At 42.6% G+C, this 22,182-nt stretch overlaps 1 protein-coding gene across 1 annotated transcript in view; it reads right to left on the bottom strand.

The window, feature by feature from the left end:
- TSC2 (tuberous sclerosis 2) overlaps window positions 1-21,303 on the bottom strand; it is a 48,742-nt gene extending 27,439 nt beyond the window's left edge. The window contains exons 1-27 of the mRNA XM_014936177.1: window positions 21,156-21,303; window positions 20,534-20,697; window positions 19,552-19,638; window positions 18,774-18,884; window positions 17,817-17,961; window positions 17,565-17,682; window positions 17,033-17,081; window positions 14,704-14,829; window positions 14,280-14,353; window positions 13,804-13,930; window positions 13,041-13,184; window positions 12,677-12,814; window positions 12,365-12,468; window positions 11,500-11,581; window positions 10,468-10,623; window positions 9,948-10,064; window positions 9,171-9,293; window positions 8,636-8,742; window positions 7,836-7,989; window positions 6,967-7,089; window positions 6,499-6,633; window positions 5,740-5,929; window positions 5,197-5,290; window positions 4,772-4,874; window positions 4,458-4,552; window positions 1,812-1,940; window positions 68-232 (exon numbers count right to left, since the gene is read on the bottom strand). Coding sequence (XP_014791663.1) covers window positions 68-232; window positions 1,812-1,940; window positions 4,458-4,552; window positions 4,772-4,874; window positions 5,197-5,290; window positions 5,740-5,929; window positions 6,499-6,633; window positions 6,967-7,089; window positions 7,836-7,989; window positions 8,636-8,742; window positions 9,171-9,293; window positions 9,948-10,064; window positions 10,468-10,623; window positions 11,500-11,581; window positions 12,365-12,468; window positions 12,677-12,814; window positions 13,041-13,184; window positions 13,804-13,930; window positions 14,280-14,353; window positions 14,704-14,829; window positions 17,033-17,081; window positions 17,565-17,682; window positions 17,817-17,961; window positions 18,774-18,884; window positions 19,552-19,638; window positions 20,534-20,697; window positions 21,156-21,246 — 3,251 coding nt within the window. The 5' untranslated portion in view covers window positions 21,247-21,303. The remainder of the gene's footprint in view (window positions 1-67; window positions 233-1,811; window positions 1,941-4,457; window positions 4,553-4,771; window positions 4,875-5,196; window positions 5,291-5,739; window positions 5,930-6,498; window positions 6,634-6,966; window positions 7,090-7,835; window positions 7,990-8,635; window positions 8,743-9,170; window positions 9,294-9,947; window positions 10,065-10,467; window positions 10,624-11,499; window positions 11,582-12,364; window positions 12,469-12,676; window positions 12,815-13,040; window positions 13,185-13,803; window positions 13,931-14,279; window positions 14,354-14,703; window positions 14,830-17,032; window positions 17,082-17,564; window positions 17,683-17,816; window positions 17,962-18,773; window positions 18,885-19,551; window positions 19,639-20,533; window positions 20,698-21,155) is intronic.
- Window positions 21,304-22,182: the final 879 nt, after the last annotated feature.

Raw genomic sequence — 22,182 nt, 5'->3', positions numbered from 1 at the left:
CACTAAGAAAATTAAATATGAACCTCAAACAAAACCATCTCTCCCATGGCCACCGACAGACCCCTACCTCTTAGGCACCGCCGTGAAGTTGGAAAAGACGTATCGAGCCATCATATCCAGGCAGGTCTCAGTGAGCTCCAGGTGAAGATTTTTTAAGTTGTCATCAGCCTGAGCCATTGAATTCTCATCCGCAGAGCCCAGGCTTGAACTAGTGATGGAGGTTTGTATCCGACTAGAAGAGAATGTTTCCAACTGACAGATCACATTGCAAAACGTTTGTCCCTGTCACCCGAAAGACACTGTGATGCAGAACAACCTGCGATACATGCACGTGCCACATCAGAGAGGTGGCCAGACATCAAACCCAGGCCATCATAAAAATCTTTTTGGATCAGCCTCTTGTTGTTCTTTGTAGATGGTCGTTGCAGAAAATGTATTTTATCTTGAGAGACTTGAGAAACATTTAATGTCCTAGGTCAGGCCAGCGCTCTCTGATGTTGGTGGCCCATGGGCAAGTGCACCAAGCAAAGAGTGAGTGGCAGCACCATGCTTTGAGTTCACTAATCTATAGTGAGGGCAAGCGTCCCATCACCTGCAGTTTCCCAGGCACAGTGTTGCCCATGAGCCATAAATTGGGGCACTCCAGACTTAACTTTATGATCCTTTGATGTTCTTTTTTTCTCTGTTGCATCCCTTTCATATATTGATTTTTTTTCTCACCAAATTTAATAGCTATGTAAAACCTAATTTAACTTGAAATAGAAAAAAAATTGCACTCTGAACAGGAAATTGGCACAGGAATAGAGAGCAACTCTGCCTTCAAATCAGCCAAGTTAGTGATACCATTTAAAACAATGGCAATAACAGGCCTAATAGACTGATGGGGATATCAGAGATGAAGTGCAAGAATCGTATTCACAATCCAGTCACTTCAGTGTCTTTCCCCCAAAGACCATATAGTCAAAAATAAAACCACAGAAAAATAAAGTTCCACTGCCAGCAATCCTTAGGCACAAATCTTCAGGTTCAGATTTTAAACCAACATGTTAAACACAGCAGTTTAACACTCAAGGGAAGTGATCCAGAAATATGTTTTAAACAAAAAAAACCCAAATTGTTTCATCTTTCATGTGTACAAATCAACATCTATGATCAAAACCTGTTTTCTTTAGCGGTGAAAGCAATGGCTTCATATCGGCTGACCATACATTTCACTGCTCTTCAGAAACACAAATTCAGGCTTTCATAGCATCATACTCTAGACCAGAATACTTCCGTCAGCTCCCTTTGCCTCAAAGAACAAATCCTAAACTGAGGCCAGAACTATTCCTCATAGCTTGGGAGGAAGGTCTGTACATAAGTTTGCAGAATATCAAAAGCCTCTCCTGGGGCAAGCCACTGCTGAGAAGGCTGAAGTTTTAGTGAGTTTTAACCAGGATTCTCACTTGCACAGAATGCAACCTTTTTCCCTTTTTTTTTTTTTAAAGTGTTGTTTGTTTGTTTTTCCCCCATTCATCATCTTCGCTTTGAAAATAGAAATTTTTGTTGCTGAAGCATCAGAGAACAGGGTAAAGTAACCACACACAACACAGGGTGTGATGTGACAACCCAACAGCCGGCGTTGGGAAGCCATGGGATACCCATGATGCTTTCCCAAAGCCTTTGACTGTGATTAAGGCCAGTTTTTTTATTGAGTAGCAAAGTCATGCAAGCATCCCACATGCAAATCCACCCTGCTTCCACCCACCCTTGCAGTAAAATTTCCAAGTGCTGAGTTGCTCTTGGATTCTCCCCATTTAAAGTGCCTCTACCTGCGGACCACATGTTCAGACACACTGATGCTGCGGGATCGGAAGGCATCAACTGCAGAGGATTCTTTCAGCTCTTTCACTGGAGGAGAGTTATTCAAGCCTTGCTTTGCATTTTTGGCTAGTCTTAAACTACTAGGTGGAGAAGCACCAAGCCCCAAAAGAGGTCACAGGAAGGGAGGAAATCATTGTAGGGATGTAGGTTGAAAGGTCACAGGTCACAGGGTCAATATTGGGGGATCCCGGAGGGTGATGTAAAATAAAACAAATGCCAAAAAAGGAAAACAAAAATTAAAACGTACAAACAAGCAGAGCTGAAAGCATTAAAAAGACAAACCACATTTTGAAAACAAGATTTTAAACGTGCTACAAAACAAATGAAATTAGTACAAGTTAAAACAAAAAAACTGATTGAAATGACAGTTGGAATACTGCGCTGTTAAACAAAGGCAAAAGCACCTGAATGTTAATTTGGCACAAACTTCTCCAGTCTGAGAAGTTTTGTGCAGTTCAACCACCTCTTGTGTCACCCCAACTCACCACTTCAGCATGGCTAAAAACCTGACTACTTCTGCAGAGACCAGATCCTAAAATGCTTTACCAATACTGGGCAGCAGCACCTTTTTCTAAGAGACACAGGAAAACGTCAGCCGTCTCTACCTCTGTCAGGCCTGGCCCAAATCTGACCTTCTCCCCTGAATCTCAAAAACACCCAGAGCCAGTCAGAGGTGCCCCTTAGCTCCATTCAGAGACACTGGGGGAGGCTCAGCCCCTCTACAGGAGACTGATCCTGCTCTCACTGGACAGATGGAAGGGCAAGAAGACAAACATCCTCTTGGCTGTCGCTCTCTGTCAAACAAGCTCTCTCATTTCGGGTGCCTCCAGGTAACACACTTGACTTTCAACTGGAACAGAAAGGAAGATAAGCCTTTACACTGTCAGGTGCCAACCGTATGTGGGAGATGACAGCAATTAACATCTAAGAGGCACTTTAATTAGTCACAGCTGAGATGCATGCCTGGCCCAGTATTAATTTGGACATACCAGTTGGCACAGCAGTTCACAGCCCCAAATATAAAACGCAGATATTAATTTAACCCTTCTGGCTCTTTCTAACCGTGGTTTATTTTATATCCTCCTTTCAGTGGCTTATTACATCCCCTCCACCTTGAGGGATCACAATTTATTTGTCCTCCTTCTCCCAACAACCTCTGACAGATCACTGCTGGCCACAGCTGGAGACCTGCAGAGAGCTCAGGCTCATGCTCTGAGATAATCACCTCCACCAACATCATGCCATTCAGCAACCATGGGATCCTGATCTCTTGGGACACCCAGCACCTCAGCTAGGGCACAGAAATGCTTATTCTTTGGGCTTATGGAGCAAAAAGCAAGCACACAAGCTTCTCAAGCAAGGAAACAGATATCTGCTCAAAGCTCTTTCCTCTCTCACTTGGCCAGAACCCAAGCTCAGACAGACTCAGAGGCAGTGGCATCCTGCCATTCTGGTGTTTCGGGTTGCTGCCTGAGCACAGCCCACACTCCTTAGCAGAGATTTCTGTGGAAAGTGATCCAGCAGCATTAGCAAAAGCCTTTAGATACAGTAGTATTCCAACCTGGTAGAATTTAACAGGTTTTTTGGGGGGGGAAAAAAAAAAAAAGATTAGTTGAAATTCTAATTTGAGAGACGAGTGTCAAAAGGCTTCTCTTCCAAGTTTCTGAATGAAAGAGGAGGAGATGGGAGAGATGAAACACAAAACAGGGTTTACAGCTATAGCATTAGGGCAGGGATGGTGTTTCTTCATTGCAAGATACTCCTTGAGCCTTGCAGTTAAAGTAGAGGCACTTTCCCCAGGGTTCAAATGCCAGTGTATGCTCACTGCACATTAACACTGAAGCAAGTTAAAGTGAACCAATTTAGGTAAGCCCTGCAGGTAAAAGAACATTAGAGGAACCCTGAAAGCCTTCCAGGGAATATTCTCCTATCTCAGCAAATGTTACTTTGAAAGACAAGATACGTTCTGGCTCCTAGAAACATTAGGCTTTGCTTAAAACTGACATAATGGCTTCAAGATTCAAAAAAAGGATCAGGACATCCAGATACAGCTGTCTGGTACCCGGCACGCTGACTGGACAGATAACACTAAGGAAAAACACAGCATTGGCTCTCTCAATTTATACAGGTTGCTAATCACAATGATTTTTCTGGCAATCACTTAAATAGTCATTACAGATCAGTTATCCAAAAGAGTTAACACTATCAATATGAACATTTTATTCTATTACTGCTGGTATTACCCTTCTCCATTACCTCTGGGAGCGTTGTAATGACACACATCAAACTGAAAGAACTGTTGATTTTTAAAAATTAACAACAAAAAGCCCCACACCTTCCCACAAAGGCTTACAGAACAGCCAGGGATGCGCTCATATGTACTATCAGACTGTCAGCTTGGTTTGATTCCAGCTTCTTACCAACCTATGTTTGTCTTTTAACAATCCCCTGACCTAAAGAGGTTTACTTTGCTTGCTTGAATGCGCCGTCAGATTTTGGATAACTAGACCCAGCCTCCTTGAGAAAAACACAGGGAAGGGTGTGAGCACTAGAACAGGGAACACAAGACCCTGCTGGAGTAAAATATAATTTACCTTTTTGGCCTCTCATTCAGGCTTGTACTGCGAGCCCTGAAACTGTCCTTCTCGGGTGTGTCATCAAAGGAAAGGAGGACATTGGAGCGCAACCCCTGCCGATTGAGAGAGAGAGATGACAGTGTGAATGACTAACATGTGCAGAAAGACCACAATCGTGGGCCAACACACAAGAACTCACTGTCCGTTTTGAAAAACATCTTGGCAAGAAAAGTAGTATTTTTCTAGCTTCAAACAGAAGCTTTAAACTTCTCAAGGCAGTTTTTAAGTCATCATTTTTGTTATATACTGTTTGATTCAGTGGTGTCCATTACCTTTGTAATGTAGGGGACAAAGTCCTTTCGGAAGGGAAGGCGGCAGCGAATGAACCACATGGCTATCACGTGATGGGCCAGGCAAACGATGTACTGGTTAAACCTAAAACAGCAGAAAGATCTCCACAAAGTTTAATGCTGCATTATGATGCCAATTCCAGAACAGAAAGACTTTTCAATGTGAGAAACAGAACTGTTCCTTTACCTACTGTAAGTATTAAAGGAAAAAAAAAAAACCTCAAAAGTTCTGTTCAAGAAAAACAGATTTTGGACAAGGTGAATTATGTCCCTTCTTCAGATAAAGCCTGGAGATACCAGAATAAGCAATATACGACAAATAACTTTGACCCAAGTACTACAAAAGAAGCATGTCTCATTCTTTTAATTTTACAGATGAGGAAGAAGCACATTTGCCAAGAACTTACTTGGAAGGGTTTGTGTATGGCAGGGAGATGGCGAACACACTGGCGTACTGCTCTGCTGCAAAGTTCCTGTAGAGGTGAGGCAGCCTTGCTAGAGCTGGAACAGGTCAAGAAGAAAACCAACACAGGTGAGGTCTGAACACAAACTATTCAACATCACTATTAAGTTTAATTTGAATTGGTTTTGTTTCTTCTAAATCGTCAGCTGACGTGGAAGTCAACATCATGGTATTATTTCATGCTATTTAAGTTATAAGCAGCCAGGTGGAGAAAGCAGCTTGGTATTTCTCATCACTGTATGGCTGCACGACACAAAGCATGTCTCTTTCCTCAGCATGTGCAAGTGCTTTCAGTAGAAAAACAGTAACAAACAAGAGATGATCAAACATTTATGTCTTGAGGATGGTACAAAGGCATCACCAAAAACCAAGAAACCCTTACAGTGAGTTCCATATGACTAACACAATCAAAATACCCATATTCAGTGCAAACAATCCATTTACAACTGTAGAAGATCAAAAGTAAAAAAAAAACATTACAACTCACTTGAAAGAAATTCTAAGAGGGGGATTGCCATATTGGCTGTAGCAGAAATGTGGGTTAATTTGACTATTAAGACAGGAAGTGCCTTTATGATGATGTCGGGCATCTCGACACTGCAGACAGAGAGTGCCACAACGCACTGGTTTGCGCAGCGATAGATAAGACCGTGTTCCAGGCAATACACGATTTCACGCTAGAAGAGTAAAAAAGAGAAAAATAAGTCATAATACAGGGAAAGAGAAAACTTCTGATGTGCCATGTCCTGATTTCAGTTAGCGTTTCAGAACGGCTTGCAAGGTATCACTACTGCAAGGCCTGTATGATGCATATAAATTCTTATCCAAAAGGCACTAACACAGAATCCTAAATAACATTGCATGTATTCTAGGCCAAAATCTCAAGATGGGACTTTAATCAAGTAGAGATTTTAGAAATTAGTATTTAAGTTTCTGATCAAATGGAATTTTATCTTCTTCTTTACCTTCTTCCAGCAGAAGGTAAAGCCACTCAGGAACCTGCAAGCGGGGACAGGTATGGATGGAGAACACCAAACCCAAATGACCAGCCAGTTACTGCTGCACAAAGTTAGCAAAGTGGTTTTTTCACCCCTGACCCCACTCCAAATACTTCCGAATCAGCTTTTTATAACAGAAAAGGGCTGTGTTACCTTGCACTTAAGTCTCCTCATCAGCTATTATGAGAAAATGATCTACCATACAGGTTCAGGCCCCATCCCCCCATCCCCTCCTTCTTTCCCCTTACCTGTTTAGCTTTGTCCAGATAGTTATGATAAGATATTAATGCCGTCAGTACTGGGACTACAGCCAGATGCAAATCCGTGCGAGAAAAGCCTTCTGGGGTACCATGAAGCCTGTCCGTAGTCTTTTTGTCTGTGAGCTGATACATCACACAGTAGGTTAGAACACCTCACACTAAAAATACTCTCTAAAAAAGAGAGGCAATGCCCATAGCTCCCTTTTCACATTTATACATACATACACAGAGAAAAAACACTCATCATTATCTACTTCTGTACCTAAACCAATCCTCACAAAAAAGGGAAGGTGAATGAGGATTGACCATCAGTATGCTAATCTTCAAAACATTACACTGAAGAAAACAAACAAAAACCCTCAAAAAACGCCAAAAAAACTCAAAAAACTCCCCCAAACCCACCCAACTTTCAAGCAACCTAGGGTGATTATACATCAGTAGGGTGCATGACATTACCATGTAGCTCAGTGCAGAGGCCAGGAGGTCTATGTTGCAAGGAGAGGTTAAAAATAGCACTTTATAGCGGAGGGATTCAGGTAATTTGTTGAGGACCAATTTCAGCACCTTCCAGTCTGTCTCCTGGAAAGAAAGAAAAAGTTAAGGTGAAAAATTTTGCTACAATTTCAGTTCAGTTTGAAAGTCAGACCAAGGAAATTTCAGACAACTTGCCATTTCCTAGGCAGATGTATGTCTTGCCACAGTAGCTACATAAAAAGAAGTGGCATTCAGCTGTCACAAGTTACTTCCTGTCTGTCATCCAGCTCTAGGTACAATATTGGCACCACAAACGTGAAGACAACTTGTATCAAGATCTGATTGAGCTCAAAATGACAGCCAGAATTTAATTCTCTTAACCACCTGCACTAATTAACCTCCAGAGCAAGACAACCCCACAGCACATAACAATGTCCAATACACCAGTAATGAACCATTTATATTTACAGTGACTGAAACATTTATCATTTTTCAAAATACTTCAAAAACTTGCACTGAGAGAGTTTCGTTTAGTTTCAAATGCCCTTTCAGAAAGGACATTAGAGGATGACTTATCTGATCGTTGTTTGACAAACACATTTTTTTGCCCTTGTCTGCTCTGAAGCGGAGTGAAATGAAAGCTTTGCTTATTTGCTGAAGAGCTGAACTGGTGCTCCCACTGGTGGTTGTAAAGTTGCACAATTACACTCAGATTTTGCCCAAGAGCGAGGATTTACGTATTGTCATTTAGATATGTCATTTAGATACTGTGGGACTGAATTCTCCAGCCAGTTGGTTTAAGTTGATGTATTTCACAAGAAGATGACAACTGTCATTCAGAGTGGACGTACTTGCTTCAAACACTGCAGGAGGACACCAAAGACCATGGAGTATGGCAGATGTCCTATCCGAATGGTGGCGTTCTGGGAAGGCACACTGGGACTTCCTGAAGGCGGAGAGAGTGTACCAGCAGGCTTCTTCTCAGAAGTCCTCTTCTCTGCTTCTCTACAACATCAAAAGGGAGAAAAACATACGTAATGTAAAATCAAGACCAGAACAGCCTATTCATGTGACCTACAGTGCCACCTGAGCCAATTTACAACAATATAAATTGCATTTTCAATTAAAAACCACAGCATTGCCCAGTTGTCCTGGTTTGACAAAAAACTACAACACCAGCAGACGGACAGTAATGCATCCTTTTGGTCAGGTTAAGGATTTTTCTACCCAGGCCCCTAGCAAATTTAAAAAAATATCTTTTTGGGAGTGCGTAACACAAAGAACTACAGATGAAGCTATAAAATTAAAAATAGCCAGATTTGTCCAAATCATTGAATCAAACTTCAATGTGAAAACTTGAATTTATAGGCAGGAAATTGCTGATATTTCTGTGAATTTTTGTGAGCAGGAACAGAAATGTCATGCCTGAGACTGACAGCTCTGTAGGCAAGTGGTTTGTAAGAACAATTCACCAATGGCTTATTAGTCGAGACAATCCTAGGTCGTAACTACAGATTTGTCTAGCAGCTGATTCAGTAGGATTTGGAAGATTTAGAAAAACTACAGATTGCTACTGATGGACTATTAAGCTTGTGCAAAAATATGAAGTAGTTTGGAGAACAGCTTTTGCTTAATGCAACGAGAAACCTACACAAAATCACATAGACAGTAAGGGCTGAACCTCACTGCCCCATCCTTGTTGGAAAGGCCAAGACGGTGGAGGGAGTCAGCTCGAAGCATCAGCAGGAAATCAAACACCTGCAACAGAGAAAACACTGGAATCACTCAAAACCCAAACCAATGGGGTGCTCTCCCACTTCCTCATGTGATACCCTCACTGCCCCATCCTTGTTGGAAAGGCCAAGACGGTGGAGGGAGTCAGCTCGAAGCATCAGCAGGAAATCAAACACCTGCAACAGAGAAAACACTGGAATCACTCAAAACCCAAACCAATGGGGTGCTCTCCCACCTCCTCGTGATATTTTTACAAGTACAAAGGGATTTTTAATAGATGGCTAGCTCTGTAGGAGGCAGCACTTCTAGTGTTACAGCACATATACATACCCCTACTAGCCAAGAAACATTTAATTCCATTTCTGCCAAGCTCTAGAGCCCACATTCCCCACCTACCAGCCAAGAATTCCAAAGACAGCATGCAGCTCTCGACCCAAAAGCACTGCTCATACCTGCAATCTGATGCTGCTGGCAACAGCAAGGCTGTAGGTGTAGATGTAATGGCGTTGGATGTGGTGAATCAGCATCTCGTACACCCGCATGGCGTGGCTGGAGGGTAAGCTGTAGAGCTTGGTCTACAGAGGAACAGAAACACAAATGAAAAGGCAGGCTGACACCCGTTCTTTGGAAATGTGTATTGCCACTGAGAAGTCAAGAAAAACACAGCAAAAACTTGCTCTTGAAAGCAAGGTGAACAGATGGCTCTGGACAGAACCTCTGCGAAGACTCCAGAGCAACTCTGCTGGCCTCCAGGAGGGCACTGGTTGGAACAACCAGCTCTTCACAACTACTTAACGTATCTCAGGACACACTACCCAAACACAAGGTTATGAACCACTCCCTTTCTGCTAGTTTATGAACACATCTGCCCTCCACACATGAAAATGTGTTCATATTCATTGCACAACACTTCACAACTACTTAACATATCTCAGGACACACTACCCAAACACAAGGTTATGAACCACTCCCTTTCTGCTAGTTTATGAACACCATCTGCCCTCCACACATGAAAACGTGTTCATATTCATTGTACAACGGAAATTAAGAGATAAAACATTTAACAACCAATCATACAGTACCCAAAAGCAAAAGGTATGACCAAAACTATGAAAATATGAAGTGGATAAAACAAAAGTTGGAATATTTGAGAGAATGGTTATCTAAAAAGCCAAGCTCAGCAGAAGACTATTCTGAGGAAGACATGTTTAATGCTCTGTAGCATTTACCTGAAGAATTATCAGGAGACCAAGAACTGCTGTCTTGACATCCTCCAAAGAAGCTGAATACGATAGCAAGTCCCTCTCTTCCAGTTCAGAAGGCGATGAGAGAGAATGTGCAGCCACCTTTTAAAAAGAAAAACAATACATGGTTTAAATCTGCAACACACCTTTTCTTTAATTTCCATCCTTAGAGAGAATGTGCAGCCACCTTTTAAAAAGATAAACAATACATGGTTTAAATCTGCAACATACCTTTTCTTTATTTCCATCCTGGAAGGTCAGGAAAGACTATGGCAAGTCATCCTTGCTAGAAATTCTGCCAGCCCTGTCAGGTAGCTTGTGATGTGCACTGACAGGGTTTCCCTCCCACTCTGCACTTCAGACTTGCATGCTCCAAAACTGTTTTACACCATCCCATTGAGCCATGCGATTGGTAACAGTCACAGGTTAGTGTCTGCCATCACCATAAGAGGATCTGACAGAAGATGTGCTGATGCTACCGACAAATGACCAAGCTCTACCTCACCTTTTCTATGATATCCAGCAAACTGTTAAAGTGATGTGTGTTGCAACCTTCAGCCAGGTCTACGAGTAGCTGAGTGGCCAGTTTTCGGACTTGATGGTCTTTATCCTCTGGAATGTGAGCCAGCTGAGAGATCACAACCAAGTTTATCAGCTCTTCCTGCAAGAGGACAGACCTCAATAAGCCTTGACATTTTGCTGTCGGTTGTAAAAGATACAAATAATTACAAACAAAAGAACACTGATATTCTGCTTGCTCCTCAACTAGCTGTTTGGTTCCTTGATCTTCCATCTTCCATCCAATTAAGTATTTCTGTACGCCTTCCCTCCAAATATTTATGACTTTTGTTGAACTTGGATTCAATGCTTTGGTTTTCATCAATCCTACAGATTCGATAGACCAGGCTCAAACAGACTGTTGGCAAGGGACTTCTAGGGCTTGGTTTTTTGAGAGAGAGAGGAATCATGTTTTCACAAATCTTGAAAGAATCCAAGAAGCACCTCTGCCCCTTCCTACCCTCTGCCACTGGGTCTTCCACGGAGCTGAAGACATCCCCAGAGCTTGTCTGTAACCCCTCTCTCAGGCAGCTTCCACCTTGCATTGCAATTAGACTGGAAGCACCCAGACAAGTCTATCTGCTCACGTCACATTATGTCCAGACCTCATCTTTTTACAAAGCTTTTAAATAAATGCTGCATCTCTCACAATGACTTTCCTTTCTTCCAAAACAAAATACACATGGAATTAATGACCCTAAAACAGGGAAGCAAATATACAATCAGGTATGTCCTCAAAACACAACAGCTCCCACTGCAAGTTGCACATACCTGTATCCAACTAAGGACAATTAAAAGGCAAGTCCTTCTACAAGCATCCTAAAGAAACAGGTTTATTGTGTGCAACATCTAAAGCACAGTTCTGTGCACTCCCCAGTGGCAGAGACAACCTGAAGCACACCATAAAAAATGCCTCACCAAAGCTTTTCCCACCCACTTAAAATCTCACATTTGACATCAGAAACAGATAAACACAAACCTCATAGAACTGTCTGTTAATACTCAGGACAAAGGACAAGACATCCAGAACTTTAATGCGAACAGCACTACGACTTTCATTCCTAAAATGGGAAGAGCAAATTCAAGATGAATAAAATAAAGTTGCTGACACTCAGGGAAGGGGGGAGAGGAGAAAAGGAAAGTAAAACTAAAGGAAACTAAGACATTTCTTAAGAATTAGAACGATAACTGTTAGAGAGCCTTCAGTTAATGTCTCTATATATGAAATCAGATTCAAGAACAATTGGAAACTGAAATCCTGATTCAGCTTTTACTGCTCCTGGAGACCTGTGACTACAGTTTTCCCATTTGCAATCCAAACTAGGAAGCACATGTCAGAAGAACAAGTGCTCTGGCGAGCAAATTTAGAACCAAACATACGGCACCGAGGCAGAGTTGCTCTTTGGCAGCATTTCAGAGATGAGACAGAAGTTTGGAATTGCTGTACATTGGTATTTTAGAGGACAAGAATACTTTTAGGAGTATACCAACTCAAAACCAGGTAACTTTAATACTGGATAACCCTATGCAATCCTGATGCTTAACAGGAAAGTCTTGTTTGGTGTCAGAATTGCAAAGTGCTATGGAGCGGAACACATAACTGCCTAAGCTAATTGGAATAGCACCATCCAATGGAAATAAAGGAAAAAAAAAAAAAAAAGGCAGCATAAATAACACAGTGGAAAGTTTTTCTTCTGTTAAACAAAATCCTTTTACGTACTGTAAAAAAGCACCGTACTTCTTACCAGTCATTTACTAACACTAAAGGTTCAGAAAACAAAATCATCTAACATGAAAAGGTGGCAAGAAGCATTTAAAAGTATCACAAAGCCATGATTTCATACCTGAAGAATCTCTCCATTAACATCTGCAGGTTGTGAATCCAGCCATCTTTGGCAGGATGAATGGACTGAGCTCTGTACGTTATCAAGTTTAATACAGAAGATTCCTTTCATGGAAAGATCAAGAATTATTTTTTTTTAGTGTATAAGCAAATACAACATACTCACTCCCCCAACCTCCACCCCAAGAATAAGGCTCATCTAAGTCCCTTCTGTGATTTTCTGATTGCTTGCTATTTTAGGACTCCCAACTTCACTGAGTAACAAAACAGATTCAACTGGCAACAAAGGAAGACAATTATAATAAAATCTTACTGGTCTCTGATCAGCACATCTTTCCACCAGCTCAAAAAATCTCTCTTCAGAGCCATGGAATTCATTCTGGTCACAGAGTTCTTCTACTGTAGTCAAAAGATCATGCACAATGGTCTTAAGTTCTTGGCTCTCCAGACTCTGAAACAGAGAAAAAAACGTTCCTAAAAGACTTCTGTATTATCAGAATGTGCTAACCTTTAAATACAAACAGAAAACTCAGTTGAGAAGCACAGTATTGAGAATTGGGTTAAGCCTTCATTCAGCTTCAATGTTCGCTAGAGTGTAAAAACAGAGATTGATTTGCAAAAATAGTTATGGCAAGGTGTTTTGATTGAAAGCACATCAAGACAGGCTCAACACTTACCTGCAGCTGCTGCAGTAATCGCTCCATGATGTCCAAAAGGATATCCCACGTTACAGCTTGGAGCTCCTTCCCATACTTCTTTATTAGACGTGTAATGGACAGAACTATCTCGTAGGATACAACTGCATTGGGACACGTCATGGCCTGGAATACAAATCAGATACCCTCTTAAATTCAAATGAAACATGTCTTACTAATCAGGGACTTAGCCTGAAGGTCTGAGATAAATACATTCAAGTCTATACACACAAAAGGCAAAGCAAAGAACCATTTTATAAAGCACAGTTATGCACTCTTGCAAACAGCTGTAGATCAGATGTCAAATACAGTCCCATCTTGCAGAGCAGACACATGAGCTTAAAGCAAGCAATTCCTGCCTGATGCACTTAGATGAGGAAGTTTTAAGAGTGCTCTGAAGCTGCTCCTGAAGACACCATCCCTCACTTTTTATACTCACCACTAGAAAGAGTGAAAGTTTTTGTTTTGTTTTTATTTTTAAGCTAAAGTACCCACAACGTAGGTATTTGATAAAAAGAATTCAGACTTTGCTTTTCTGGCCAACAAAGATATTCCAGAAGGAGACCTCAGCTTCAAACTGAAATCCTCTGTTGATGTACTGTTTCCCTGTGCTCCACCCCACACTCAATTGCTGTCTCTCATTTTTCAGGCACAGATGTGACATAGGGGACCACATTTTTGTTCTAAATTCGTGCAGGTCCAGATGTATACCTGATTAAAAAGTTCCTCCAGCATCCCATCCTACCTTGAGGAATGAAGGCAACACTGAAGTTGGGGAATTCTTGAGCGAATTGAGTCGATGAGCACCCCACAGAGCCATCCCAACAAAGAACACAGCTCCTCTCAGCAGTGCTGCATCTGCCATGTAAGCTCTAAGAAAAGATGGAAGGAAAGTTTTAGACCATGCTACAATTATTACAGCATATAAAAGTGAATAGGAATATACACTGTCACAACAGCAATTCCCAGCTGTTATGCATCAGAGCTTTGCACAAACAATTTACAAACATTAAAAGCAGAAATGTGTAGTAGAACTTTAAAGAAAGGAAAATTAAATTCAGAAACACCAAAAAATGAGAACTTCAGCAGCATAACTAGGAAGGGAATTCACTTCTAAGCACCAGAACATTGAGGTTTTTCTACTGAGGCCAGTGACTCCCTATCTACCTCAACAGAACCTCTGCTGAATTCCTTGGGTTTTGTTAGATACACCTTCTTTACCTGTCTTCCATGATCCTGCACATGTTGTAGATGGCACTGTGTCCCAAATGAGTTCCCAAAAGGTTTCGCATAAGCTGCAAAGTCAGAGAGAAAACTTAAATATCCAGTTGTTAAAACACTCATTAGCCTGAATATGCTGTTAGCTGGCTGATCATGCCTGCTTACAGTAACTAAATGTGTCCAAGCCATTTCCATGCCACAACAGAAGCCTGTCACATCAGCTGAGAGGAAACTATGGGTGAATTCCATGGACATGACAGAACTTACACTAACAATGTGCTGATCCCTTAAAAATTGAAATTTAATTTACTTTTAAAACCAAACTGAAATTTATGGCAGATGTGCACAGGCCCATCTGACACTTCATCTCTGAGGCCAAAACAGCAAACTCATTAAAAAACAGAACTACAAGAAAAGTTCTGACCTTCCAGCACGGCTCACAGAGCTCCTTCACATTGATGGTACGGCACAAAGTGATGATAAATACTGGTAGGTTCACTGATGGCAGACAGTTATAGCAAACAACTGCATCTAGGACTTGCAAGGAAATCTTTGGGAAAAAGAAAGACAAAATGGTTATACGCTTCTCTAGGAAAAAAGCAGATCAAATCCTAAAGTGGCAGACCAAGAAATCTTCTGGAAGTCACATGTCTTTTTTTTTAATTTAATTTTTTAAATTATTGCACAATGGAAAGTAAACTATAAAAGGCACGGTTAAACTGATTTACTTATGAAATTTATCAATGCTCTGTTTTAGAATAAAAGTATTATCGGTGTATGAGATGCGATGGCTTACAAATACTTCATAACATTGTAGCAGCTCTCTTGTAAGATGAGACCAAACTGAGAGGAGAATTTGATGATCTGATTTTGTTTGTAAACACTACAGTTTCAAAGAATTTCACAGAACTCTAAAGTACTAAGAGAGACTCAAATTACTGACCTCTATGTCCACAGATGACGAAGTCTGAATGCACAAGAGGCATATTTTGCTGTTAGGAAAGAACATTTAATTACAATTATTTGCTTAACATGATTATAGGCAAATAACAAAGAGCCAAACCAGACAAGTAAATTGGCATGTTATTTTACTCATCATTCCCCTTATTGTGGCATTGCTGATAACACTCCCAGGGACACTGAACACTACAACCTCTTTTATAAAGTTAGCTTAAAGCTGCATTTAAATGAAACTCAGTATGTCTACACTAATTTCACTGAATTTCACTGAATTTCTAGAGTTGGAAGGGACCATAGAGATCATCTAGTCCAACTCCCCTGCTGAAGCAGGATTGCCTAGAGCTAGAGCATGTTACTCAGGACTGCATCCAGGCGGGTTTTGAAAATCTCCAAAGAAGGGGACTCCACAACCTCCCTGGGCAGCCTGTTCCAGGGTTCCGTCACCCTCACCGTGAAGAAGTTTCTCCTCATATTTGAGTGGAACCTCTTATGTTCCAACTTGTGCCCGTTGCCCCTCGTCCTCTCGGTGGGAACCACTGAAAAGAGTCTGGCTCCCTCCTCCTTCAACCCTCCCTTGAGATACTTGTAGGCGTTGATAAGGTCTCCCCTCAGCCTTCTCTTCTCCAGACTAAAGAGTCCCAGCTCTCTCAGTCTCTCCTCATAAGGGAGATGCTCCAATCCCTGAATCATCTTTGTAGCCCTACGCTGGACTCTTTCTAGTAGTTCCCTGTCCCTCTTGAACTGGGGAGCCCAGAACTGGACACAGTACTCCAGTTGTGGCCTCACCAGTGCAGAGTAGAGGGGGAGAATGACTTCCCTTGACCTGCTGGCTACACTCTTCCCTATACAACCCAAGATACCATTGGCCTTCCTGGCCGCAAGAGCACACTGTTTACTCATTGCCATTTTACTGTCCACCAGGACCCCTAGATCTTTCTCTTCAGTAGTTGCCTCTAGCGGGTCCACCCCTAACCTGTATTGGTGCCTGACATTCTTCTTCCCCAGGTGCAGGACCCTACACTTTTCCCTGTTGAACCTCATGAGGTTCTTCTTTGCCCAGCCCTCCAGCCTGTCCAAGTCTCGCTGGATGGCAGCACAGCCCTCCGGGGTGTCAGCCACTCCTCCCAGTTTGGTATCATCAGCAAACTTGCTGAGGATACACTCTGGGATACACATAAAGTTAGCTTAAAGCTGCATTTAAATGAAACTCAGTATGTCTTAAAGCTGCATTTAAATGAAACTCAGTATGCCTACACTAGATGAATATATTAAACAGCACGGGTCCAAGTTATACAATAACAGTTATTGATGGTACGGCACAAAGTGATGATAAATACTGGTAGGTTCACTGATGGCAGACAGTTATAGCAAACAACTGCATCTAGGACTTGCAAGGAAATCTTTGGGAAAAAGAAAGACAAAATGGTTATACGCTTCTCTAGGAAAAAAGCAGATCAAATCCTAAAGTGGCAGACCAAGAAATCTTCTGGAAGTCACATGTCTTTTTTTTTAATTTAATTTTTTAAATTATTGCACAATGGAAAGTAAACTATAAAAGGCACGGTTAAACTGATTTACTTATGAAATTTATCAATGCTCTGTTTTAGAATAAAAGTATTATCGGTGTATGAGATGCGATGGCTTACAAATACTTCATAACATTGTAGCAGCTCTCTTGTAAGATGAGACCAAACTGAGAGGAGAATTTGATGATCTGATTTTGTTTGTAAACACTACAGTTTCAAAGAATTTCACAGAACTCTAAAGTACTAAGAGAGACTCAAATTACTGACCTCTATGTCCACAGATGACGAAGTCTGAATGCACAAGAGGCATATTTTGCTGTTAGGAAAGAACATTTAATTACAATTATTTGCTTAACATGATTATAGGCAAATAACAAAGAGCCAAACCAGACAAGTAAATTGGCATGTTATTTTACTCATCATTCCCCTTATTGTGGCATTGCTGATAACACTCCCAGGGACACTGAACACTACAACCTCTTTTATAAAGTTAGCTTAAAGCTGCATTTAAATGAAACTCAGTATGCCTACACTAATACAATAACAGAGATCTTTGTGAGACTAAGCAATGCAATCAGGTCCACCACATGAAACAGGGAAAGCACATGCAGTTAAACTAAAACAGATCTGAACATTACAAGAACTGAAAGTTAAACATTTTTCAGAAACATGAGGTATGACCTGGAATGAAACAGATCCAGAACAGATGAAAAAGATTCCACTTATCTGTATACTGATCTGCAACTTTCTCCCGTAATTTACCAAGCATGTAGGAGCTAAAAAAAAGCCAACAACTTACTGGACCATGTCAGCTACATAGTCTTCCAGATAGCAGCTATTGAATTTCACGAGGTTCACTAAAACCAGAAGGAACTCAGAAGACAAACCAACATCCATCCACTGCAGTACAAAGTCAGCTAAAGAAGGAAAACAAATTGTTACAATAAGCTTTTGACCCCAAAGTATTATTGCCACCTTTTTCTTGTATTACTGCATGCCTATCCCTTGACTTATTCCCACCAAATTGAAGAGGGGTAGAGACAATCCTCACCTAACTCTTCTTCTAAGTAGGTGATGTATCGTCCATTCTCTGTTAGAGCCTTGAACACTTCAAGCCGTTCATGCAAGTCTTCATTGGAGGGATAGTCCTTAATAACCTTAAAGAAATGTGCTCTGAGGATCCCTAATCTCTCACCCTTAAAAAAGAAAAAAAGAGGGTTGGGGAAAGGAATAACAGCATCACTAATGAACAAAGACAGTTAAGGCCTGGACCTTATCATGGTCTCCAACAGTATCTTTATACTTTAAATTATGTTATTTTTCTACAGTCTATGAAAGCCTCCCGAGAATACCTCCAACCTCTACTGGTTACTGACAATGGCTCAGTTCTTCTCAGTCTGTTATATCAGCACTCAGGGCTGGAGGCATTTTGCCCAGCAACACACAGACAGCACCCAACACACAAAGAAATGGATGGAAACTGCAACCGACAGCACCGCCAGTACAGCATTTAAAAAAAAAAAACACCCAATAAACCAGAATCGATGCCTGTTCTTTTCATAAGCATCTACCCCTACTTCATCAGAATACTGAAAACTAGCACTTTGTCTGATACAGTCTTACGTTTATACAGCACACTGTGACATCTGAAGAATTCACAGTATGCTTAGAAAAGCATCTCATACAGAACTTCTTGCATACTTGACTTGCTGAAACATCAAAACCAGCTGCAGACTAGGACTAATAGATCTGGGCAAAGACCACATAAAATTTGCTACACTATGCTGAACTTAACCCAAAGTATTTCCTCTTTTTCAAGAACGTTGCCCTAAACCAGAAAAGTTTTCTATAAGTTGTATGAAAAGTTTTGCTATGAAGTCAAACTGAGACTTAATTTTAAGTGCTTCCTCTTCCCATTTACTAGGCACAACCAAAATAAGAAACACTCATTCTCTGCACAACCCCTAGTTTAAGTGCAGTGTTTCTTCTGCAGTTTGTTTGTTTTCACCTGTCCTTGAACAATTGACTTCAGCAGATGAAGAACAGCATGTCTGGCTTCGGCGGGGCGCTCTGGCTGGAGCATATCAGCTACCACTTTCCATATTGCTTCCACTGCGTGCTGAAAACAAATGGAGGAGACAGGCAATAGTAGGAAAGTTAAACTTCTTCTGGGATCTTTACCCAATAGGTCAGTCATTAATTATGGCAAGCTAATGAACAAAATCTCCACGGATTTCATGTCCAGAGTTCTCTTTTCTGAGGGACGCTCTCACCTGCCCGGTCACAAGCTCAGATGAACCACATTGAGAGCCACCAAATCCCATCTTACGTGACAACTTGCACCCCAGTAACTGAAGTTCCTTATTCATACACTTCAGTGTGAGCATTTGTGCAGAAACCCTCACCCAAATACCAGATGAGTTTAAAAACAGTTTGAGGTTGCTTATTAACAAGACAGAAGGAGCTAGCAAACATCTCTGCTACAGGATTAACATGATCTCCTGGGAACTGTCCTGAACTGGCCTGAGTATTTGCAGCATTCTCCTTCCATTCAACTCAGGAAGCCCATAGCTATGTCCTCTCTGCTCCACAGGTGGTAGCTTGGACAAGACTAATTTCCTTGGCATTTGAGCCATCCTTTCACAGGTTTGGACAGCAGAAAACAGCTTCTGGGATTAGCAATTTTAAAAGGCAATCTAAACTCCAGGAGCCTCTTAGAATAGGTTAAGAGCTGTTTTGCTTCAATGTTCATCCTTCAAATATTCACTGAACACTTTGAAACTTACCTCTTCAATTTTTTTAGTTTTTGCCACTTCACAAATTTGACTGATTGCTCGTATCCTATTACTTAATCCACATTCAATGCTCAATTCCTGGAAAGAAATGCAGAAATAAGTTAACAGTTTATCTTACTAGAAACACTTACCCATTTCTCAAAGGGGATCATGAACCACTGAAAAATGAATTACACATTTGTCCAAAATGATCTAACCATTAGTCATCACTAGAGCGTTTCAGGAATTTCTCCAAAATCTTTTTTCCATTAGCAAATGATTTGTCAAAACTCGAACTTTCACAGAACTGGAGCCAGGCAGCTTTTCACCTCCAGGTCAGAACATCTCATTTTCTTCAGAAAAGGTAATAACTCGCTGGCTGTGGCGCTCACCCAGCTCATGGGAGAAAGGCAGAGAAAGGAGGGATGGTAAGTCTGGCTCTCCAGCCTTTCAGCAGGTAAGAGCTTGGCTTCTTGGCTTCCCTTCCAGCACAGAAGGGAAGGGATTCTGGACTCCTTCTCCCTTTTATGTATTTTCCTCCTCATGTGCCAACTATTCTGCTTACAGACATGCTGTACCAATTACTGGAATCACTATTTTCTAAAAAACTTGCACAAAACTGTAAGGTTTTCACAAAATAGAAACAGTTTCCAGCTTGTGCTAGTGGCCACCACATAAACTTCATCGAGCTCAGTACAAAAAGAGAGCAACATATATTGAGGAGACACCCTGTAACCTGACGTAAGTCAACACCATCCTATCAAATATCTCAAAAGTATTCAAACACTAAATAACTATTATGCTGTAACTTCAAAGTAGGTGAGTTTTATACCCATTTCAATAGAGAATGAACTGAGAGATAAGGTAAAAAAGCATGATCAGAGCGGGGATGAATGTCAAAACAGAAAAGAGAAGGAAAAAGCCCTCCATCCAATCCTCTCAGCTCGGGTAATCCAGGCACTATCCCCACCTTTACTACAATCGATTCTCATACCTTGAGTATTTCTGCAGTGATGATAAACTCTGTTTGTTTGCCTTCCGATGACTTTGAACTTCCCCGGGATGTTCCCAGCCCCAGGAGATTCCTGAACTTCTCCTTCAGTCCAGAATCCTTGCTCTGAGGCTTTGCCATGCTGACAAGCAAGCAGCGCTGAGCCCCTGCGAACACAGAACACCGTTTCTGTTAAGGGAGGCCCAAGGGGAATCTTTAAGCAGGAAAACACCAGTGACAGCCATCACAATGTGGCTTTCACAAACAGCTCTGGTGTCTCAGGCCATTTCAAACAAGGGAGAAGCCCAGCACTGAGGACAAAACAGCGAGGAGCCCACACACATGAGGAACTTGCGCTGCTCCTGCCTTCAGCACCCACATCCTGCAGCTAATCAAGGAATGGGGAGCTCAGGATTATCATTTTCTGGGATGAAATGCCCAGCACCACCACGGCCCACACAGATCAACCACCATTTCAAAACTGCTGAGATGATTTCTGAACTATAAACAAACACTTTTTGGTGGCTGTGAGCTGAAGCACTTGTTCTCAGTCAAAAGCAACGGACAAGCACACACCTCTGTGAAGTTACATGCTGAAAGTAACTAGACGTGAGGAAGGACTTACAAATCTGAGCTTTCGAACATCCAAATGCTGCCATGGAGAGGAGAAAGAGGGGGGAGCAAGAACAAGCACACCGATTATAGCAACAGCACATCGACGGCTACATCCTTCAGAAACTGTCTCCCCAGCCAGCCCCAGCCCGCTGCCCCTCAGGGACCCCCAGAACCCAGCTCAGAGCAGGACACCCGCTCCTGGTGCAGCCCCAGCACCCTGCCCTCAGCACTCCCTCCTGCACAGACCTGTCAGCCCCCCATTTACGACCCATGCCCCCCATGGACATGCCACAGCCTTCCCCACACCCCAGGCACAGGCCTCAGCGATCCCTTGTTGCTCCCTGGGGACTCGCCACAGACTCTGTCCCAGCATCCCAGGGGACAAGGTGCTGACCCCAGCCCAGGAGACCCCCCATGGCCCCCAGCCCAACATCACCAGGGGACACTATGCAGCCCACCACCTGGGGGGGACACCACAGCCCCCAGCCCGCTGCCCAGGGGGGACACCGCAGACTCTGTCCCAGCATCCCAGGGGACAAGGTGCTGACCCCAGCCCAGGAGACACACCATGGCCCCCAGCCCAACATCACCAGGGGACACTATGCAGCCCACCACCTGGGGGGGACACCACAGCCCCCAGCCCACTGCCCAGGGGGGACACCACAGACTCCGTCCCAGCATCCCAGGGGACAAGCTGCTGGCCCCAGCCCAGGAGACACACCGTGGCCCCCAGCCCAACATCACCAGGGGACATCATGCAGCCCACCACCCCGGGGGGACACACCACAGCCCACTGCCCAGGGGGGACACCACAGACTCTGTCCCAGCATCCCTGGGAACAAGCTGCTGACCCCAGCCTAGGGGACACACCATAGCCTCTGGCCCAACATCACCAGGGGACATTATGCAGCCCACCACCCCGGGGGGACACACCACAGCCCCCAGACCACCACCCCGGGGGGACACACCACAGCCCCCAGACCACCGCCCCGGGGGGGACACAGCAGCCCAGGACATGGCACAGTGTCCCCTCGACA

Source organism: Calidris pugnax, unplaced genomic scaffold, assembly GCF_001431845.1.
Source record: "Calidris pugnax isolate Ruff unplaced genomic scaffold, ASM143184v1 scaffold17, whole genome shotgun sequence".
Taxonomy (NCBI): domain Eukaryota; kingdom Metazoa; phylum Chordata; class Aves; order Charadriiformes; family Scolopacidae; genus Calidris; species Calidris pugnax.
Note: the sequence above shows the minus strand (reverse complement) of the source record. Positions and strands in the feature narration are given on the sequence as shown.